The 22,611-nt window shown below is 43.7% G+C and overlaps 1 protein-coding gene and 1 long non-coding RNA gene across 3 annotated transcripts in view; one reads left to right on the top strand and one right to left on the bottom strand.

Moving 5' to 3' along the window:
• LOC140905871 (uncharacterized) overlaps window positions 1-17,191 on the bottom strand; it is an 84,719-nt gene extending 67,528 nt beyond the window's left edge. Inside the window, exons 1-2 of the long non-coding RNA XR_012156968.1 lie at window positions 17,061-17,191; window positions 16,597-16,653 (exon numbers count right to left, since the gene is read on the bottom strand). This is a non-coding gene — a long non-coding RNA (uncharacterized lncRNA). The remainder of the gene's footprint in view (window positions 1-16,596; window positions 16,654-17,060) is intronic.
• A 567-nt stretch (window positions 17,192-17,758) lies between these two features.
• The window catches only part of RIPK2 (receptor interacting serine/threonine kinase 2), a 40,809-nt gene continuing 35,956 nt past the window's right edge, over window positions 17,759-22,611 (top strand). The window contains exon 1 of one of the 2 annotated variants that reach the window (XM_073330636.1): window positions 17,759-18,075. In XM_073330636.1, coding sequence (XP_073186737.1) covers window positions 17,897-18,075 — 179 coding nt within the window. In that variant the 5' untranslated portion in view covers window positions 17,759-17,896. Of the gene's footprint in view, window positions 18,076-18,386; window positions 18,708-22,611 lie in introns of those variants that run through there. The other variant, XM_073330637.1, reaches the window with a different exon arrangement.

The following is a 22,611-nucleotide window of genomic DNA, read 5'->3' as shown; positions in this document are numbered from 1 at the left end:
TATGATAAGTGATTTCTTGACAGACAGAATGCTATCAAACTAAGTTTTCTTTAACCATCTTAAGATCTGTTTCTTTATCTGGTGATAGTGGGTGCCATTAGGATGGGGTCTCCTTCTTAACAGCCTGATATTACATTGTTTTAATGTAATTTAGATGGAATGTGAGGATGTGACTTCCTGCTTCTCATAATGGCTACTGGTTGGTTGCTCTTTTAATCTGGCTGCACATGAAGGCCTTATCCTTACAGTTCTTGATGTGTGATAGGAAGTGTGGACAAGTGTCGCTGGCTGTTCTGAGCTCCAATATGTTGATATAAAGATTGTCTCCTGAAGGGTCCATTTTCCCTGAGCTATGAAGTTTTGGAAGCATGCACCCCAACCTATTAGAAAGGCATCTGTAATCCTTGTGGGAAGAGGTTGTACAAATGGAACTCCCATGCACTTTGGGGGTCCTTCCACCAGTTCAGAAAGAATCGAGGCTCCTCAGAGGTACGGTTACCTGCTTGGATAGATAGCGTCTGTTAGGCGTGTAGAACTGTAGACTGTTCTCAACCATGTTTGAAGACTTCCAAGAGTGAAGTCTTGCTAGGGAAGTCACAAACGTACAGGCTGCCATATGGCCCATATGCCATATGGTTGTAGGCAAGCCCTTGCAGTGGCTTGTGGACTCTGTTGGTTGTTGAAACAGCGCTTGACACTGTGGTGAATCTATCCCTGTGCTGTGGCAGAAGAGGAATACCAGAGTGGCACCAATGAAGTCTATACACTGTGTGCATTTTAGGGTAAACTTCTCCACATTAATGTGGAGACCCAGAGAATGAAACAAAGACAAGACCTTATTGGTTGCTGGCTGTGCTTCAGAAGTGAGCAGCCTTGCAGGAGCAAGTCATCCAAGTAGGGAAAGATGATAATGCCAGTCTGGCAAAGATAAGCTGCTGCGGTTGACCAAACTTTGATAAAGACCCTTGGGGCAATGGAAATGGCTCTACTTGGCTTCTCAATGCACAACATGGTCTTCTTAGTTGGTACCATGGTTATGGTACCAAAAGGAATGGGAGCCTCAGCAGTACCCATATTAGGACATGAGGTCTCCTGAGACCCAGATCAAGGAGATGACTTTCCCTATCTCTTTTCTCATTCCAGCGAATGGGGTCTCTTCTTCTTGTAGGGGCTGGAGAGTACCCCAGAGCCTCCAGGTCGTTGCTTACCATGGAAGCAGAGGTGGTCAACAGAACCAAAGGGCCTCAGAGTGCACTCCACAAGTAGGAGTTCAACTCATATTTTTAGATCTTCTTTTAAATCCTAAGTAGATCTTACATCTAGAAGGAGTATGGGTTTCTTCTAAGCAGCAGAGGCAGTGTGAATGTCTGTTGCTGAGAGGAAAAGACCTGTGGCAGGTCTGGCAGGGTTTGAAGCCCAGGGTCTTGGGCATAACCTGCACTTGATGCTGCCACAAACCTGGGGTTAGCACAGCGGAATCCACAAGCCAAGAAGAAATAAAAGGGATAAACCTAATCACATCTTCCTAGACATTTCCTGATTTACTTACATATCTGGGGTTTTAAATGAGTAGTTTCTAGGTATGATACTGATGATATTTTTTTATACCTGGCCCAAGCTTCTTACAGAATCTTACAGGTGCTGCCCTGTCTGCCTCTCCCCAGGAGAAGAACAACAGACAGACAAAAGGGAGTCTTTTCTTAATTTTAAGAAGTTGTGGCCTTCCCACTGGCTTTTTTGGCAGGTGCCCACTCCCTTCCTTTTACCTATGCATAGCAATGAGACTTTTTAACCCTTTTCAGGTAGAACAATTAGAGAACAGCTACTAAGAGGGATTTTATAGCTACTGGCTGGCTGGGTTTCCATAAAAGGGAACTCCCCCCCCCTTCATTTATCATAGTGTACATTTAGGGTGGGGCATAATGATTTCCCAAATATTCTTCCTTCAATTTAACAGAAAAAAACAACTTTCATACTTTTAACAGAAAAAGAAGTCTTACCTCTAGAAAATTCAATATATGAAGCTAAACAGTCTTACAAATCAAAATGCATCATTCAGATGTAGCTTGATAATATCCAGGTGAGTATGCCAATATGTACATTTCACCAAACCAGTCTGGCTACTTCATCTGATCTGAGGTTTGTACAAATCTGAAACACATGCGTAGGCTGTTCCCTGGGAATTCCCTACACCAGCAGAAGTGGTATAAAAACTAGACGAAATATATGCACATACAAACTCTTGTCTTTCACTTGCTGTATAATCCCAACTGCACCCCATACAGGTAAGTAACTGAATAGCAAACAAAAAGCCACATGGTCCTCTTTGTAATAAAAAAAAGTACAGCAAGGGCAAAGAGCCCCAAAATTATATTGCAGAGAATAGCTGCATCTGTATCATATGATACAGTCATGAGAACAAAATGTAGCAAACAATGGGTGTGACTAAAAACACCCACTGAAGAAATTTTAAAGAAAACCTTTTAGACTATGTGTTGGAGAAGATACAGAGAACTGCTCTGGAACTGAGCATATAGTTCATAATATGACAAATAACTGGTTCAATTTCATATCTTTTTCTGTTCCCTTAACAGGCAGATTGTGAAATTCTTCAATTTCATTAACATTTTTGCCTATTTGATAGTCTAGCAAAACAGTTCATTGCAAATATTTAAACCCTGAAGAAATTTATGCTGTGTTAATTAGCTATATAAAGTATGTTCTATGATTGGATTATTATCTAACAGACATGAATTTTGATTATAACTGAAAATACAAATTGAAATTTGCTTACCATGAATTTTTGAACACTTAAACTTAACATTCTCTTTCCATTGATATGTGTTAGTTAAGCTCAAAAGTTCATGGAGAGCAAACACAAAAGAATTGCAGTCATGGTCAAACTTAACATATTTTCAGATTTAATAGATAAGAGTCAGGTCAGTCTTCCATCTACCAGTAAAATTGGTGTTATAAGCATCAGCAGCTTAATACAGAAGAGGGCTGTGTTCTGAGTGCTTGACATACTTTGGTGATGCCTCATATGCTCTTGTAAATAGTCTTATCTAGATGAGCTAGATTAGCTGCATTTAAGAATAACATTTGTTTATTCTTATGTTAGTCATAAGTCGTAAATCGTGATAAAGATTACTTGAGTTTACATATTTAATATAAAGTTTATTTAGCAGTAAATTATTTTAACAAAATACAACCACCTTTACCACTTGATTTTAATCACTGAGTCATGAAGTTCCTGAGTGATATGCCAAAACTGTAGCAGTTTACTATACGGTCTGCCACAAAATTCTACACACAAGCTAAAAATTCTCAGTTATTGTACTGTCATACCAAAGTCCAGCACAAAAATGATTCCACTCAGAATACTTCCAAAACATCTGCAAACTCCACAAAAGAAGGTGTGGTTCAAAGAAACGTGGGAGGAGTCAGGACAAAGCCAAAGTACTGAGAGCCTGATTCTGCTCATTATTTTGATAATTATAGTTTAGTTTTAATTATTTATAATATCTTTGTAGATTCATAGATTTTAAGGTCAGAAGGGACCTTTATGATCATCTGCTTTGACCTCTTGCATAACGTAGGCCACAGAATTTCAGTAAGTGATTACTTCATCAAGCTCACACCTTCTGGTGAAACTAGAGCATATTTTATAGAAAAACATCCAATCTTGTGTGCTGTAAAATTAATAAAATCTTGTCTGTGACGTCCTTAAGTTTGCAGTTACTAAATTTTTGTGGAGAGGAGGAGCAAGGTTGTCAGTTCTGTGGGCTTATTAGTGAAGTATGGATCAGCAAAGTTTCTACCATGAATTATTAAAGGAAAGTGACAGCCTTGCTATCAGCAGAAAGATGTATGTCAGAGTGCCAAAATGTAAGTGTCAGTAGATGCCTAAGCATACAGATGACACCAGTGGACTGAAAGCATGTGTGTAATCAGTCTCCGACTTCAGGGTACTCAGAAAAGGACATTACACATTTCCATATTGTGTGCCCTCTTTCTACCATATGAGTAGTTACTTAATTAAATGGGAAACCTAACAGGTCTTTGAAGTTCACATTGCTCATAGGGAAGGATGTCAGGAGTGACACTGACCTGAATTCTTACTTATGTGACTGCAGTAATGGGAAACTTCTGAAAACCTTAGTTGTTATTATATTTATTAATGATCATGTAGAGAGAGATATAACGTGTGCACTCCATTTTGAATATTGATTTCATGACATACTGAGAATATAATAGCTGTCCTGCATGACCTCACAAGCTTAAGGCATGCCTAGGAACAGTGCTATATATTATTTATAATATGAACAACTGCCAGGTAAACAATCACAGAATAGGCGGGTAGTCAGCACAGGTGAAAGTGCTTCTCAGAATAGTTCATTTCTGTGATGGTTTGGGGAAACTGCCCAATTTATTAATTCTGGGTGGTGTTTATGAAGTTATGAAATACTGTATTTTTAGTGCTTCTGTGTGAATGCGGAATCCATGATTTGCTGACAAGACCTGTAGCATGTACCCATCAGACTAGGGACAACAGAGAGTGATTAAAATTGGCAACTGCGCTCTCCACCAAACAATGAGTATGCTAAGGAGGGTAACTGAGTTGGGAAACCAATGTGACCAAAAAGAAAAGGAGTACTTGTGGCACCTTAGAGACTAACCAATTTATCTGAGCATAAGCTTTTGTGCTCACGAAAGCTTATGCTCAAATAAATTGGTTAGTCTCTAAGGTGCCACAAGTACTCCTTTTCTTTTTGCGAATACAGACTAACACAGCTGTTACTCTGAAACCTGTGTGGTATGTGTTACACTTACATCATGCCCCTGAAGAGGAAACTGTAAACCCAAAGGCTGTGTTTAAGCTACAGGAGAGTTGAGGGGTCAGCACTAGTCTCAGAGGCTAGGCAGTTGGACCATATGGTTTAAGATCTCAGGGGGTGATGCTCGAGAGAGGATCTAAGCTCGCAGGAAGGGGTGCTAGACAGAGGATCTGCACATTTATTAGTATAAAGGGTTAATTTACTGGATGTGGTTTATCTTCTCTACCGCAAAGTTTAATAGTCTGTGTTTTGCCAGAAGTTTTAGTTGGACATTTATAAAGCTGGGCTGCTCTAACTTGTGCTTGAGGCCAGGCCCAGGATCAGAGAGTGGACATAAAGCCACTTTTGTCCTTGTTCAGTTTTTGCACTCAGCATAATTCAACATAATCCAAGGATTGGGGACCAAGTCTCATGCTGCTGGGCTAAAAGCATGTGCATGTTCCCTTACATCAGAAATAATCAGGCGACGGTCAGATCCTACTGAAATGAGGGGTAGGGAAAGCTAAGCTTTTATTTTAAGTATTGAAATATTTCCAGAGGAAGTTTGTATGAGATCAAACATCTAACAAGTTGCTTGCTTGCAGCTTTAAGACCTTCTGAAACTTTAACTCCTCACTTTGATGTCTGAAAGCAGTTTCCTAAAATTAGGAAATTCCAGTTCCTTGAAACACAAATAAGTTTTAACTAAGAAAGCAAAATTTCTTATTAGCAATATCACATAGGCACCAAGTTACCCCAGGGATGGGAATTTGACTAGTTATCACCTCAAGCACTCACTAGCTCTTGTAATCCAGGCTGGTTACTTTGCACTTCTGATTAGAGCCATTGACTTGGGAAGTCTAATGCCTACTATCCACTCATAAGGTATTTATATTCCCGTACAGTGTGACCCAAGTTTGAAAACAAAGGCTGCACTGCTGCTGTTGAACAAAACGACAGAAGTATGGATTCTTGCATGCAAAGTTTTGGACAGGAACACCCAATTTTGCAGGTGTTCTTCAGCCTTTAAAATTCCAAAGAGCAGAATCATTTCTAGTCAGCTTAGTAAGAAAATCAGTTGTTACTGATCACCACTGAATCTAGTATTTACTTTTTGCTGCAGGTGGTTTTGCACCTACTATAGCTCAATGATCCTTCTTACAGTAAAAACAATCAAAGAGAATTTAAGTAAATCTGGGGGCCTTAAAAGCTAAGTGTTTCTCACATGTGAAATGTTTGAGACAGATAATGAATGAGGAAAGAACAAATGAATATCAATGGAATTCTCAATTGATGATCAAAAGAAGGAGGATTTTAAAAAGCCCCAACATTAACAGATGTTGTGATGTGGCATACCAGTCTTTCAGATCTTGTTGCAATTACTATTAGGAAAGACAGACAACATAGTCATCATAAATGTTTGGATAGCAGGGATTTGTTTGATTGGAGGATTGTTACGAAAGGCTGTAATATCCTGTATTAGCTATATGCAATTAAGTTTACTGGTATATACAAAAATATACAGGTGTGTGTATAATTCAGGGTTTTTCCCCTTTTGTGCCTTAAATTATACAGATACATAATTGAAAAAAAATAACACAATGTATTATTTAATATGCCATAATCTTTCAATATAAGACCAGTATTTACCACTATTTATAAGTACAATATTTAAATACAAACTTAGCAACTTATCTTGTCCACTCCACTCAAATACATTTGTCAACACTTCCCCCCATCCACCCCTTATGCTCTGAGCCCTATCTTGTAATATGATATTTGAGGACACTCATCTCCTCATAAGATTAGGTCCTTGCTCAAAGTTTGTTTCTGCTCAACTTGCCCAAGACACTATTGCTTTCTCTGCACTTGCATTTTTCTTCTAATTTCCCATTGTTGCCCTGTCACCTGTGCAGCCAGTGATAGCAATGGTGGGAGCACCAGTGTAGACAGGCTGACAGTAGTTGCTGACATCATCAGACAGTCTAGACCTCTTTGAGCAGCATCATACAGGATGGTGGGTAACACATGGGACTGTCTATGCTGGTGCTCCCTCTATTTTTATCACAAGTAGTGCAGTGCTAGAAAATTTTGAGGAACAATACTCGGGTGGACACAGCCTATGGGCCCAATTCTGTCCTGATATACACTGTGCAATTCTGCTGAATTTGAATGGGTTCCATGAGCATAACTGCAGTCAAAATTTAGCAGTGTGCCACATTCCTGCATAATGTGAAATCCTGGCTCCATTGATGCTAATAGCAAAACTCATTGATTTTGATGAGTCCAGGATTTCACCTATTATTTTGAATGGTGACTCTCACAAAACTGACAATGTCCTTTAATATCACAGTCCACCCAGAACATATCCTCAATCTTTGCTGCTTAGACTTTGCAAAAATAGGTGTCAGCATTAATGGTGTCTTGAAACAAAATATTTTAAAAATTCAGTTTGCAGCATTCCGTAACTTCTTGGATGCAAAACTATCACTTTGTTTTCCAGCAGCAGTTAATGCCACACATCTTAAATTTACAGTGATGTGAAACCCAAAGCCTTTCAAATTACTTGGTATGATGCCAAATAAAATACCAAAGAAGGATAGGATTTTCCACAGATTCACAGTTGCAGATTCTTCTAAATTTTCCCTGTGTAACCAGACATTACTCACTCCTGCCTGGGGAATTCCCACTACATTACAAAACTTTTTTTTTCTCTTTTTAAAATACATTTAAATATGAATTGAACTGTTGGTTTCAGTTCATCAAATAAAATACATAGCTACTGCCACAGAACTTGAATCAAATGGAAAAACTGCTTTCCTTCCGTCTTATATTTTAACAAGCGGAAGTGCTATTTGGTTCAAGCCCGAATTGTCATTTAAAAAAAAAAAAAAAAATTGTAGTCAGCAGCAACTGGCTACTGCTTCCTATCACCCATTTGTTTTCCTTTTATTTATTGTTACCAAAGTGGGGCAAATTCTGCTCACACCCAACAGGCAGGAGTTGGGAAGGCTATCATTGACTTCAGTGGATTTTGGATCAGGCTCTAAGTGTAATTTACTGTACTTCTGGAGTAAAATCCTGGCTCCTTTGAAGTCAATGGGAGTTTGACACCCAGGATAAAACTCTCATTGGCTTCAGCTTGGCCAAGATTTCATCTCTGGTTAACAAAACAGGTATGCAGCATGTTTTACACAGCCTTACAAACTGTGAAAATAATCTATAATATTAACAGACTTCAGACCATAGTGCTATTGTACAGTAAGTGCTGAGCCATTGTGAAGAATATTTTTCTGCTACTCTACTGTTTCTTTTTTGTTTGTTTGTTTTAAAATGTAATGCTCTTTTGCCACCTTTAATCTCTATCATTTTGCAAGTTTACATTTTACATAACACAAAAATATCAATACAAAAAATAGCAAGATATATAATATACTTTTTTGTATGGACTCCATAAATCTTCAAAAGTGATATTTATAATTTGTGGTGAACAGTTATAATGGGTGCCATTAAAACTGTACATTTACCACTTAGCGTGGTTAAATTTATCACAGTATTTGAAATAGTTCCCATTCTAAGTATAACAAGTATAACAAATACCAGCATAACAGTAAATACTGCAGTGTAGTAAAGGCACATTTTTAATAGTTCCCACTGTATATTTTCATTATTAAAATATTACTCTTTTACATATTATGAGCCAGGTGAAACCTTGTTATGGGTAGAGTTAACACTGATGCATAAACACGCCCTTCAATTAACATAACTGTAAGGATAATTGCCCACCTAGAAACAAAAGGAGTATGTGAATCTGCCCTGGCTGAGTATTGTTTGTTTGTGTGTGAGAGAGAAGGCAGAACACAGAGGACCAGACAGAAACGCGAACAGCCAGAGGGAGCAGCTGAAAGCATGGAGTCTGACCCTGAAAAAAATTTGAAGGAGAGGTTTTTGGGTCAGGGCGCAGGATGAAAACATGCAAATAAGAAGGATTGTATATGCAAAAACATGCACACCTCATGGCAAATTGCATCCTTCTGGGAAAACCAAAGTGTTCTTAAACAACAGATGAAAGTGAAAGCTGAAATTAGGGGAAGCTCAGAATTACTCTATTACTTCTACAGGTTACTATGTACAATATAGTATTGAAACACGGGAAGTGAACCCTCTGAAACTCAAGAACAGCAAGGTTGCAGGTGGCAAATGCACAGAGTGAACAGAGATAGATCTAATATGGCATCTAAACAGAGAGCTGCAAATAACTGTCATGCATCACAATGTTGCAACAGTGTATAGTATAATTTTATTGCAATTTATCATCAAGTATAGATGCAATGTCAGTATCTGAAAATTTAGCATCCTCATCTTCTCTTCCGACCTCCACTGGCTGCTGGAAGTAAAGGGATGGACAGAAGGTATAATCACACTCCTTATTCTCTCTTGGCCATAGGTTCCATTTATGAAAGAAGGCTAGGCATTTCCCTTATTCACATTGTCCATTTGCTTAGCACTCCACTTTTTGATTAACTTGCATGAAGTCTTGCAAACACCAGTTTACTTGCTTTGTTCAGGATGAAGTAGAGCTAGTGGGACACAGAATGTACTGAAAAATTACATGTACAGCTTTGAAGAGTTGCATTCATAAGAACCACAGGTCCAGCATAATTGATCTGGACATTTTAGTCTTACTCCAATGTCCCCATCTACTTCTAGATTCTCTCTCATGAAATATAGAGTAGTTAATTCTTTCTAGATCATTAAGTTAATATAGTATGACTGAAAAAAGCACCTAAGGGGGTTAGGAGCATGAGCATCAGTGAAAGTTGACTTGCTCAAACCAAATTCTGATTGGCAAGTTGAGCCTTTTTGAATCGGTTACATCTTTGTAAGTCCCAATGGTGCACTGCTGGGGCATTACTAAAGAACAAAGAAACCCGTTTATCTGTTAAGTAAAGTAAGTGTTAACGCGGAAGAAAGATAGTACAGTCTGAGAGGCCTTATCTACACTATAGAGTTTTGTCGACAAAACAGTGGATGCATATACACTACAATGTGACTTTGGGCATAAAAAATGCCCTGTTTTGGTGACAAAATAAAACCACCTCGATGAGAAACATAAGACTTTTTGCACAAAAGTTTTGTTGACAAAGTGCCAGTGTAGACTTTGTGCTTGATTTTATCACTTTAATTGGCCCCCAGAAGGCGTCCCACAATGCCCATCCTGACCTCTCTGGTCAGCAGTTTGAACTCTGCTGCCCTGCAGCCAGGTAAACAACCATCTGCCCCTCCTGCTTTAAAGCCCCAGGAATTTTTGAAATTCCATTTCCTGTTTGCTTGGCATGGAGAGGTCTCATCACATCTTCCCAGGTGACCATGGCAGCCTCACCCGCCAAACACTCTCACTTGGACCACTGTGGAGCTGTTGGCTCTGCTCAGTATTTGGGGACAGGAGGCTGTGCAGTCCCAGCTGCACTTCAGCCATAGGAATTTCTATATCTACAGGCAGATTTCTCGAGATTTGTGCAAAAAGGGGTATGACTGGGACACAGTGCGGTACAGAGTGAAGATAAAGAAGCTGAGACTGGGGTACGAGAAAGTGAGGGAGGCAAACTGTGGCTCTGGTGCGGCACCGAAGACCTGCCAGTTTTATAAGGAGCTGGATGCTATCCTCAGCAGCGACCCCACCTCCACCACTAAAAATCCCATGGATATTTCGGCGGGCCTGGAGGTGGCTGCAGAAAGAAGACCTAACCCAGAGGACAAAGTTGTTGATGAAGAGTTGGAGTTAGACAATGATTTGGAGCCCATGGCGGGATCACCCAGTGGGGAAGACAGCCAGGAACTGTTCAGCACTCCAGAAGAGACTAGCCAATCTCAGCAGTTGCTCTCCAGCAAGCAAGAAGCAGGAGAGGAGACACCAGGAAAGTGGCTTTGCTTTGTGTATTGCAGAGGTGGGTTCAGGGTATAGAAATATACAAGGCTTGCTGTGTTTCTGTGTGTTGGACATTTCCCTGTGCAGCTAATCAGCACAGCGGAACAGAGTGTTGATGCATGCCAAGAGCTGTAGAAAACTTTCTTGGAGGTACTTGGCAATCCTCTGCTGAAGGTTGCTGGGCAGAGCTGCTTTATTCCTTCTTTCATCATAGGAAACTTTCCCATGCCACTCAGCAATCACTTGTGCAGGGACCAAAGCAGCAAAGAGGCAAGCAACATACGGACCAGGGCGGAAACCACAAGCATGTAGTAGATAACCCTTGCTTCCCACAGCAGTGAGATATCTGCTACAATGAACCCCACCTGTGGAAAAGTGTGGGAGATTTAGAATTTTGTCCATAGTTGGCTGCACCATGACCCTTCCAGAGTGCTATTCCCCAGGTAGAGCGCCCCCACCCCAGCCAACTCGCACCATGCTTGGGGTGTTCACCAAGATTTGTGCTTGCCAAAGGTCAGTGAGAAAGTGATTTGTTATGTTACCAGAGCTATATTTTACTGAAATGTTTCAGTGCTGTGAGTGAACTTAACAATCATGCTTCTGTGTATTATTCGTTGTGTTTATGCAGATGTGGTCTTCGGGGCACCCCCTACACACTGGCGGAGGGTCTCCGCCAGATAGAAAGCACCCAAGATGGAGCAAAGACAACCTGTTCAGGAGGTACTGCAGTGCTCCAATGCAGAGAAAAGGGAACACAGAGAGTGGAGGGAAGCTGAAAGGCAGGACAGAAAAGAAAATCAGGAGTTCATTAAGGATGCTACTGTGCAGATGATTAAAGTCATGGAGAAAACGCAAATGCTGAAGTCCTTAATAATGTTGCAGATACATGCCTGCCCACCCTCCCCTGCAGCACATTCAGAACTGTTTTCCGTGCCTGTCCCCAACCTCCACCCATACATTCCTTTCCACTTTTTGGAACTTCTCAGTTTCCCATTCACTCCACCCCTCGGACAACTTTCAAAACGATAGCTGGACCTACACACAGCTCTGAAGTCTGCCCTTCCCTGGTACCTCCTTTCCCACCAACCATGTTTGTGTGTTTTCTTTTTCTTTACTTATCATGCAAAAACTTTGCTTTTAATCTTTATCTGTTTCCTACAAATTGAGATAGCAGGCACTATCAAGACACACACAGGCAGTTTAATCATTTGTTTACTGGAATTTAAGGCCCCAAAACATACAATTGCTTTCTAGGATAACTAGAAGTAATATAACACTGCAGTACCAAGCGCAGGGATATACATTACTGGTTCTCATTTTCAAAGTGTTGCCTCAAAGCCTCTCTGATTCAAATTGCCCCCCTCTGTGCCCCTCTGATAACCCAGATATTTGGCTGCTCAAAATCAGCAGCCAGGCAGTCTGCCTCAGCATTCCACCCCTGAGCAAACCCTTAGCTTTACAAATATTATGCAATGTACAACACACGGCTATGACTATAGGAATATTATCCTTATTGAGGCCTAGCCTGCCATAAAAGCATTGCCAGCGCACCTTTAATCTGCCAAAGGCATATTCCATAGTCATCCGACATCTACTCAGCCTGTTGTTGAACCGCTCCTTACTGGTATCAAGGTTTCCCATGTAAGGTTTCATGAGCCATGGCTATAAAGGAGTAAGCTGGGTCTCCCAGGATCACTATGGGCATTTCAACAATCCCCACTGTAATCTTCTGGACTGGAAAGAAAATCCCCACTTGCAGCTTTCTGTACAGGCTGGAGTTACTGAAGATGCATGCATCATGACTCATCCAGGACCACCACACGTTGATGTCAGTGAAACATCCATGGTGATCCACAAGTGCCTGCAACACCATGAAGAAGTACCCCCTTCCTATTGATGTACTCTGTCACAAAGTGGTCTGATGCCAAAATTGGAATGTGTGTGCCATCTATCACCCTGCTGCAGTTATGGAAACCCATTTCTGCAAAGCTGTCCACTATTTCACGCACATTTCCCAGAGTCATGGTCTTTCATAGCAGGATGTGATTAATGGCCCTGCACACTTGCATTAACGCAGACCCAACAGTTGACTTCCCAACTCCAAAGTGATTCACAACCGACTGGTAGTAGTCTGGAGTTGCCAACTTCCACACTGCGATCACCATGCGCTTCTCTACTGATAGGGCAGTTCTCATTTTGGTGTCCTTGCACTGCACTGCTGGGGTGAGCTCTGCACACAGTTCCTGAAAGGTGGCTTTCCACATCCGGAAGTTCTGTAGCCACTACTCTTCATCCCAGACCTGCATGACAATACAATCCCACCACTCAGTGCTTGTTTCCTGAGTCCAAAAGTGATGGTCCACCTTATGCAGCTGTTCCTTGAATATCAAAGGAAATCTAAAGTTCCTTCTATCCATATCATAGGAGGTCAGGCAACTGGGAGTCTGGGAGTCCTGTTCAGTTAGAAACTTTATAATTAACTGAACTGCCATCCATGATGTGTTAATGACAATAATCAGAGCATGGGAGAGCAGTGAGGGATCCATCCCTTCACTCAGAGATGCCAGGGTGCCCAGCAAACAAGGGCAATTGAAAAATGCCACAAAAGAAAGCCGGAAGCCCGTGGAATCCTGGGATAGAAAATAATGCCTCATGGGACTTTGAACCCAGTCCCAAGATGTGTCGCAATCTGCTCCGCCTTCCTACAAGATCTAGCGGCAGTAGGTGTTGAGCTGGACTGTGGGATAGGTACCCACAGTACACTGCTCACACTGTCAATGTTAGTGCTCCAAATGTGAATGGGCTCTGCCAACAGAGGAAGCATAGTGTGAACATGAAATACCGATTTTTATTACAGCACTTCTTGAGTGTTGACATAACATTAGTCAACAAAACTCTGTAGTATAGACAAGACCGGAAGGAGAGAGGGAAGAGAGGTAGCTGAGGCTGTCAGACTAGAAAAGAAAGCAATAGTTTTTAAACTGATTCTCTTCCTCCAAAGTGACACACTGCCTTTTCAGTAGCAGTTTGTAGCTCTACAGCCCCTTTTAGCTCACTTTCTGTTTTAAAGACTATAGTGGGGATTATTAAATATTCCAAATTTACTTCCTTTAATAGAAAATGAAAGCATTTATTACAAACTGTAGCTGAAAGGGCAGCCAAACTTCTTGGGGCACAGAAACACAACAAGGAGATACAAATAATCCAATGGATCAACAGAGGACCAGGGCGGTGGGGGGAGTTGAAAAATATTGAGCAGATATTAAAAACAGCACTTTTTGTCATCTATTTATTCGAAACCACTTTTCATAGGAGGACACTTAGAATCTCTCTCCTCTTCCTTTACCTCAACTTCCCAGCTTCTTGAAGTTTTAGGGATAGGGTTGCCAACTTTCTAACTGCAGAAAACCAAACACCCTTGCCCCTCCCTCTACCCCACCCCTTCCCCGAGGCCCTGTCTATTCTCCAAGGCCCTGCCCTTGCTCACTCCATACCCCCGCCCCCCGTCCCATCGCTTGCTCTCCCCCACCTTCACTCATTTTCACCGGGCTGGGTCACGGGGTTCGGGCATGTGATGGAGTGAGAGCTCTGAGTTGGGGCCAGGGATGAAGGGTTTGGGGTGCAAGAGGGGCTGAAGGGTTCAGAGTGTGGGAGGGCACTGCAGGCTGGGGCAGGAGGTTGCGAGGGTGAGACCTCTGTCTGCGGGTGTCGGTGCTGGGTGGGGCCAAGAATGAGGGACTTGGGGTGCAGGAGAGGGCTCCAGGCTGAGGAAGGGGGTTGGGGGTGCAGGCTCCTGGAGTTTAGGTGCAGAAGGGGTGCCAAGCTGGGACAGGGGGTTGGGGCACAGAAAGGGGTTCGGGGTGCAGGCTCCAGGGAGCACTGACCTCAGACGGCTCCCAGGAAGTGGCGAAATGTCCCTCCAGCTCCTAGGCAGAGAGGCAGCCAGGGGTCTTCGCATGCCGCCCCCACCCACAGGCACCATCCCCATAGCTACCATTGGCCGTGGTTCCCAGCTGGCATTCAGGGTGGGGGCAGCACACACAGCCCCTGGCTCTGCCTAGGACCCAGACAGACATGCCAGCCACTTCCTGGGAGCTGTGCAGAGCCAGTCAGGGAGCCTGCCAGCCCCACTGCACTGCCAACTGGACTTTTAACGGCCCGGTCAGCGCTGCTGACTGGAGCCTCCAGGGTCCCTTTTTGACTGGGTGTTCTGGTAAAAGCTGGATACCTGGCAACACTATGTAAGGATCTTTTTAAAATGAAATTGAAATATAATGGTCCTTTAATGGAAATAAAACCACAACAGGAGAAATGAAGTAAATAGTAGGCTAGTGCCATATTCTCCAGATGGTGTTGCATATGGCCTTCAGTTTCAACATGTGACAGATAGGCCTATGATCATGACTTAATTGAGTGTCTGTCAATTTTGTTTGAAAAATTATATTTTAAACTTTAAACTTCTTCATCACAATAGAAGAACTATATCTGGTAAACATGCAAATACTGGTCCTGATCCTACAATGATGTACACAGGAGTCAAGTTAAGCATCTGTATAAAGAGAATCAGGTAAATAAATTTTTGCAGAGTTGGGGCCACTGGGAGTTAACTAATTGCTACTTTTAAAATAGCAGTACAGAGAAAAATCCCTAAGAAACAAAAATCTAAATAATACAAGAGATGCCATATTGGCAAATATCATTTTAATCTGGTCTATCTACCCTGGTACTTTATGTCAGAGAGAAAAATATAAGTGGAAGTGAGATTCAGAAAAAGCCAACAACCCACAGCTTTCAATTACTGGATTCATTTCTCACTATTTACATAGTAGAATGAAGATTCTATTCTGTTGATGTTCTTATACCACACCCATTACCATACCTGAGCAACTGAAGGGGGCAAAGGGAAGAACTTTTAGTATTAGGAAACTCAGCACATGTTACTTAGGGCTTGGCTACACTTGCAAGTTAAAGTGCATTACCGCAGTCCCGGGCGCTCTAGCTCACTACCCATCCACACTGGCAAGACACATAGAGCACTCTGACTCCGTGGCTAGAGCACTCCTGGTACTCCACCTTGGTGAGAAGATTAACGCTTGGTGCGCCTTGGCTGAAACACCCAGGTGTCAGTGTGAACGGGGTGTTGCATTACTGCACTCTGATCAGCCTCTGGAAACGTCCCATAATCCCCTTAAATCAAGTGGCCACTCTTGTCATGGTTTTGGAATCGCTGTAAGAATGCAGATATGCCCTTTGAAACCTCCATTTCTGACAGCTGGCTTATCTGCTCTGAGACAAAGCAACCATTAGTGTGGAATGCTATGTGTGTGTGTGTGAGAGAGAGAGAGAGGCGGGGGGGGGAGAGGGAGTCTGCTGCTGTCTGAACTTACAAGATAGCATGCTGACATGCTCTCAGCCCCCCCAAAACCCACTCTCTCTCCCCCCACATACACACAACACACTCCCTGTCACACTCCACCCCATCCCCACCTCCCATTTGAAAAGCAGGTTGCAGCCACTTGCATGCAGGGATAGCTACCACAATGCATTGTTTTCTGTGGCCCTTGCAAGAGCTGCTAATGTGGCCAAGCCAGTGAACTTGCAGCAGGCAGTATGGACAGACTGCAGTGCCTTCCCTACTGCTCTCTATGAAGGCTGGTTTAACTCAAAGCACTCTACACCTGCAAGTGTAGCCATGCTCCTAATAAGGTTACTGAGCTTGATGTTTGCAGCAGCTCAACATGCAGGAAGTAGCTGAACGTTACAAGGAAGAGTTCACGCTCCTGGTTCCTGGATTCACTGACTCTTCCCAAACGCATCACCTCTAAAGTCACTTTGAAAGTAAGCACTTACCCGATTTTTCATGTTCTAAAGCCCACTTGCAAGGCAACAAGGGTAACAAAAAAAAATCTGTCAAGGAAAAACGGCAAATTATGAACTGCGTTTATAGAGAAAGAAATGCGAAGTCTTTAAAAGCTTTATTTTAATGTTTCCTTCCAAACAGCGCACTCCTCCCTTGCTTGGCATTTACACGTGATCAAAACTCGTTACAAGACAGTAACACCCTTGCCACTGAGACTTGTGACAGTTACCAAAGCGTTGCTATTATAATGACGCACTCGAGCTGCAGTGCTCACCTCGCTTGTACTCCGAGAAAGGACGTGGGAAAGCGGAGACACCACCAGTGAACACTCTGCGGACACTGGGGGTTGGACTAGATGACCTTCTGGGGTCCCTTCCAACCCTGATATTCTATGACACTGCTCCCCTCCCGCAAGCCACCGCTCCCAGCCCCAGCCCGCCGGGGTTTCACGCACCGCTCTGCTTCGGACTTTCCTGATTGCAAGCCGCGATTTCCCGGAAGGGGTGGGTGAGGTCTGACGCCTCCACGTCCGCCAGGAGCAGCTGAGATTGGACGCTGCCTGTGCGTGCGGCTCCCTGGAGGAGGCGGCTAGGCTGGGCGCGGCGCTCTTGGCAGGAGCTGGGCTCTGCTTACTTTTGATCTTTGAGGCTCGGGTGTGCGCGCCTGCCCCCCTCCCTCACCCCAGGCTGGTAGGAGGCTCCCCGAGGGGAGCGGGGCGGGAGGCCCGTCCGCCGCCGCGTGCGACGATGCTTCCGGGGGGCTCTTTTGGCTGCAAGACCAAGCACCCGGAGACGGGGAAGCGGGGGGACGAGTCCTAGCCTCTGGCGGCTAAGCCCGGAGCCGGGAAGGAGCTGAAACCGCAGCCGCGCTTTGTCGCTGGACGCGGGTTTAGCGGGCTGTGGGGAGATCCCGGCGGCTGGAGGGGGGGCTTAGGGGGGTGTGGGGGGTCCACGTGACTGGAGGGGGGCTGGAGGGAGGTCCACGTGGCTGGAAGGGGGGTTCAAGGGGCTGGGGGAGATCCCGGCGGCTGGAGGGGGGGTTAAGGAGCTGGGGGGGAGGTCCTGGCGGCTGGAGGGAGGCGGTCCCTAGACAGGGATTTTAGGGGGACCCCCTGACGAGGCTGGTGACGCGGGGCTAGGGGTGGGGGGGGAGAGGCGAGGCCGGCCGGGGGGCGCTCTGGACACGTCCCCCCGCCCTTCGCCGGTGCGTGGGGGCAGGGAGAGGCCGGAGCCAGCCAACGCGGAACCCGGCTTCCTGCGAGTCCCTCGGGCGGCCTCCCAGAGCGCCAGCATGAGCAGCGGCGGCTTGTCCGGCAGCATTAACTGCGCGCTGCCCACCATCCCCTCCAGCAAGCTGCCCGACCTGCGCTTCCTCAGCCGGGGCGCCTACGGCACCGTGTCCTCAGCGCGACACGCCGACTGGAGGGTCCCGGTGGCCGTCAAGTGCCTGCAGGGGCCGCTGCTAGACAGGTAACTGGGGGGCGCGGGCCGGGCCGGCTCCAGGGGAGTTTTGCGCCTGACTCTTCAGCCCCCGGAACGGGGCCTTCCCGCCCCCCACAGGGATCCCCTCCCCCCCAGTCTGGTCCAGGGAGCTTCGCTGGGGCTGCCAGTCCCCCTGCACCCATGGCCCTCCTGATCCTTCTCCCGGGCTCGGGGTGCCCATGGGGTACCAGCAGGTGCCGCTCGCAGACTCGCCCCTGGCAGCTGATCCTACCTTAATCTTTCCGTGGCTTTGGCCCACTTCAAAGGTCTGGCTTGTTGCCCAGGTTCCCTGTGAAGGGCAATGGGAGCTAGTGGCTACTCTTCGAGGGCCCAGGTCTGTTAGGTGATGAGCGCTTTTTCGGCCCCAGTGAGGTCCAGAGCAAGGATCAGGGTGAGATGGAGGGTGTATAGTGCGAGCAGATGATCCTGCCAGTGTGCCCAGTCTGACCTACAGAACCCCAGCTTCTTTCAGCCCTCCACTTTTTCTTAATAATTACCATGTACAGAGAAGTAGCACATGGAGGCCTACGTCTTCCCCATTGTTCCAAGCACTGTCAAACACACAGTGACAAGCAAAGAAAGCCCTGCCCCAAATCGATTACAGTCTGGTTTAATCAGAAGTGAGTATGCTGGCTGTATTGAATTTATTGGTGGAGTTTGTGATTTGAGGTTTCAGAGTGATAGCTGTGTTAGTCTACAGCAGCAAAAATAACAAGGAATCCTTGTGGCACCTTAGAGCCTAACACATTTATTTGGGCATAAGCTTCTGTGGGCTAACACCCACTTCATCAGATGCATGGAGTGAAAAATACAGAAAGAAGAACATATATGATAGCACATGAAAAGATGGGAGTTGCCTTACCAAGTGGGGGGTCAGTGCTAACAAGCCAATTCAATTAAGGTGGAAGTGGCCTATTCTCAATAGTTGACAAGAAGGGGTGAATACCAAGGGAGGTAAAATTACTTTTGTAGTGCTAACGAGGCCAATGCAATCAAGGTGGCCCATTTCCAGAAGTTGACAAGAAGGTGTGAGTATCAGCAGTGGGAAAATTACTTTTTGTAGTGACCCATCCACTCCCAGCCTTTATTCAGGCCAAATTTGATGGTGTCCAGTTTGCAAATTAACTCCAGTTCTGCAGTTTCTCATTGGAGTCTGTTTTTGAAGTTTTTTTGTTGAAGAATTGCCACTTTTAAGTCTGTTATTGCGTGTCCAGAGAGATTGAAGTGTTCTCCTACCGGTTTTTGAACATTACAATTCTTGATGTCTCATTTGTGTCCATTTATTCTTTTGCGTAGAGACCGTTTGGCCAATGTACATGGCACAGGGGCATTGCTGGCACATTGGTAGATGTGCAGGTGAACGTGCTCCTGATGGTGTGGCTGATGTGGTTAGGTCCTATTATGGTGTCCCTTGAATAGATATGTGGACAGAGTTGGCAATGGGGTTTGTTGCAGGGATTGGTTCCTGGGTTAGTGTTTTTTTTATGTGGTGTGTGGTTGCTGGTGAGTATTTGCTTCAGGTTGGGGGGCTGTCTGTAAGCAAGGACTGGCCTGTCTCCCAAGATCTCTGAGAGTGAGGGATCGTCCTTCAGGATAGATTGTAGATCCTTGATGATGCGCTGGAGAGGTTTTGGTTGGGGACTGTAGGTGACAGCTAATGGCATTCTGTTACTTTCTCTGTTGGGCCTGTCCTGTAGTAGATGACTTCTGGGTACCCTTCTGGCTCTGTCAATCTGTTTCTTCACTTCAGCAGGTGGGTATTGTAGTTTTAAGAACGCTTGATAGAGATCCTGTAGGTGTTTGTCTCTGTCTGAGGGATTGGAGCAAATGTGGTTGTATCTTAGAGCTTGGCTGTAGACAATGGATCATACGATGTGGTCTGGATGAAAGCTGGAGGCATGTAGGTAAGTATAGCAGTTAGTAGGTTTCCAGTGTCGGGTGGTGTTTATGTGACCATCGCTTATTTGCACTGTAGTGTCCAGGAAGTGGATCTCTTGTGTGGACTGGTCAAGGCTGAGGTTGATGGTGGGGTGGAAATTGTTGAAATCCTGGTGGAATTCCTCAAGGGCCCTCCTTCTCATGGGTCCAGATGATAAGATGTAATCTATGTAGTGCAAGTAGAGTAGGGGCACTAGGGGACGAGAGCTGAGGAAGTGTTGTTCAAAGTCAGCCATAAAAATGTTGGCATACTCTGGGGCCATGCAGGTACCCAGAGCAGTGCCGCTGACTTGAAGGTATAAATTGTTCCCAAATCTGAAATAGTTGTGGGTGAGGACAAAGTTCAGCCACCAGGTTTGCTGTGACATTATTGGGGATACTGTTCCTGACGGCTTGTAGTCCATCTTTGTGTGGAATGTTGGTGTAGAGAGCTTCTACATCCATAGTGGTTAGGATTGTGTTTTCTGGAAGATCACCAATGATGACACAGTTACTTGCTAATAGGAGGTCATCAAATCCATTTTCATTTGTATATCAACCTCCCCTGTGTTCCAGATGCATTCATAGGCTGACAGTATATCCTCATGAACTTTTAAGATAGTGTTTTCACATACGATGAAGTTGTGATTTTTAGCACTGGAAAACAAATTCCAAAGGGTGACAACCCCGAATATTTCAGGGTAGCTCTCTTAATCAGAAGTTGATTGGAGTAATGATCATTGTCTTTGACAACAGAACTTTGACCAAGATATGGCAAAAAAGCCAGTCGGTTTATTATTTTTTAAAATTGAATTGCCAAATTCAAAATATTGATCTTTGAGTTTTTCCTATTTCAGCTACTGAAGAGTAGTGGCTGCCAAGAGAAGGTGTTTACTGGTGTTAGTCTTAGCATCCGCAAGAGTAAATGTAAGGCTTTCAAAAAGATGAGAAATCCTTCTGCTGAAATTAGATAAAATTTAGCAAAGAAGGGAACTCCAAATGCTGCTAAGTAATATGGTAAATTTTAAAATATAAGGACAAGTTGTTTAGTGTCTTTTGCTTCTCATCCACCAGGTGTAAATATGTTTTATTGTTGCCTTGGAAAACTTACCGCCATGAAGCATCAGATTCTCAACCAATTTTGTGGCAGACTCTTATTCATGTCTTCATCCTTTCTACCTGACCACTACAATTCTCTTCTTTTTAATGTCTTCTTCAATTCCAGATCATCCAGAATGAGCTGTCTCATCCTGTCAACTTTCCTAGAAAAAAGTACACATCACTTCCTCCCTCTAGAAATTTACACTGATTTCCTGTTTACATCAGAGTGCAGTAAGGCATGAATATTCCTTATGGAGTTAGGCTGGGTAAACCCCTACTCATATCGCTCTCAGATTTAGTCATTTATGGATTTTCCAGATTTTTCCCCATACTTCAAACTGCTTTTTAATTTTCATTTTCTGTAGTGTCTAGTAGCAAGATCCTGCCTTCTTGCAACATCAGGAACAACTCCTCCTTCTCTATACCTATTTGACTTCAAGGTCTGATGGCTACACTTCTTTTCTAAAGACCCTATTTTGTCTCACAGGCCTATAGAGTCTAACCTTCTCTGTAATAAAATAAAATAAACTAATCTTAGTTTCCAAAACACTCCCTTCTCCCCACCTCCACCCCCGAACCTAATGGGCTCTTACCCTTTAGTTCTCTCAACCTTTCCAGACTACTGTACCCCTTTCAGGAGTCTGATTTGTCTTGCATACCCCCAAATTTCACCACACTTAAACTAGTTGCTTTCAAAATAAGACATAAAAATACAAAAGTGTCCCATCACACTATTACTGAAAAATTGCTTACTTTCTCATTTTTACCATATAATTATAAAATAAATGAATTAGAATGTAAATATTTTACTTACATTTCAGCATATAGTATATAGAGGAGTATAAACAAGTCATTATCTGTATGAAATTTTCATTTCTACTGACTTTGCTAGTACTTTTTATGTAGCCTGTTGTAAAACTAGGCAAATATCTAGATGAGTTGATGTATCCCCTGGAAGATCTCTGCATATGCCCAACAATACACTTACCCCTGGTTGAGAACCATTGCTTTAGGGTTCCAAATCCTGCAGTCAGATATCATGGGAAGATCCTTGCGCTTGTGCAGAGCCCCATTGACCTAGAGTCTGGGTTTAGTTTCTTTTCATTGCTCTAGCTATGTAAACACTACAGTTTACGTTGGTATAAGTTATGTCTCAGTCAGTGTTGCCACAGGTTTTTTAATATTTTAATACTTTTTTAAAGAGATCAGCCTCCAAAAATTGATTTGTTTTAAATATTATGATATTGAAAACAACCTCCTCCCATATTTTGGGTTTTTTACCCTCTACCTCTTTTTTTAAAAAAATGTAGGTCCACTCAGATCACATTATCAAGCTTTTCCCTGCAATCTTGAAGGCAAGAAACTTAGTTTTCTTAATATTGTTCCCTGGAATTAAAAACCAATATTAAACTGTAATGCCTCTTCCAAACAGCACAGACAGTATATCTCCAGCCTAAAAACGTATCTTCACATACAGCTGAAAAGTGTCTCCTGTGCGGGGTGTTG

The sequence above is a fragment of the Lepidochelys kempii genome, chromosome 2 (assembly GCF_965140265.1).
Source record: "Lepidochelys kempii isolate rLepKem1 chromosome 2, rLepKem1.hap2, whole genome shotgun sequence".
Taxonomy (NCBI): domain Eukaryota; kingdom Metazoa; phylum Chordata; order Testudines; family Cheloniidae; genus Lepidochelys; species Lepidochelys kempii.
The sequence above is the reverse complement of the archived record's forward strand: the minus strand, read 5'-3'. Positions and strand labels throughout refer to the sequence as shown.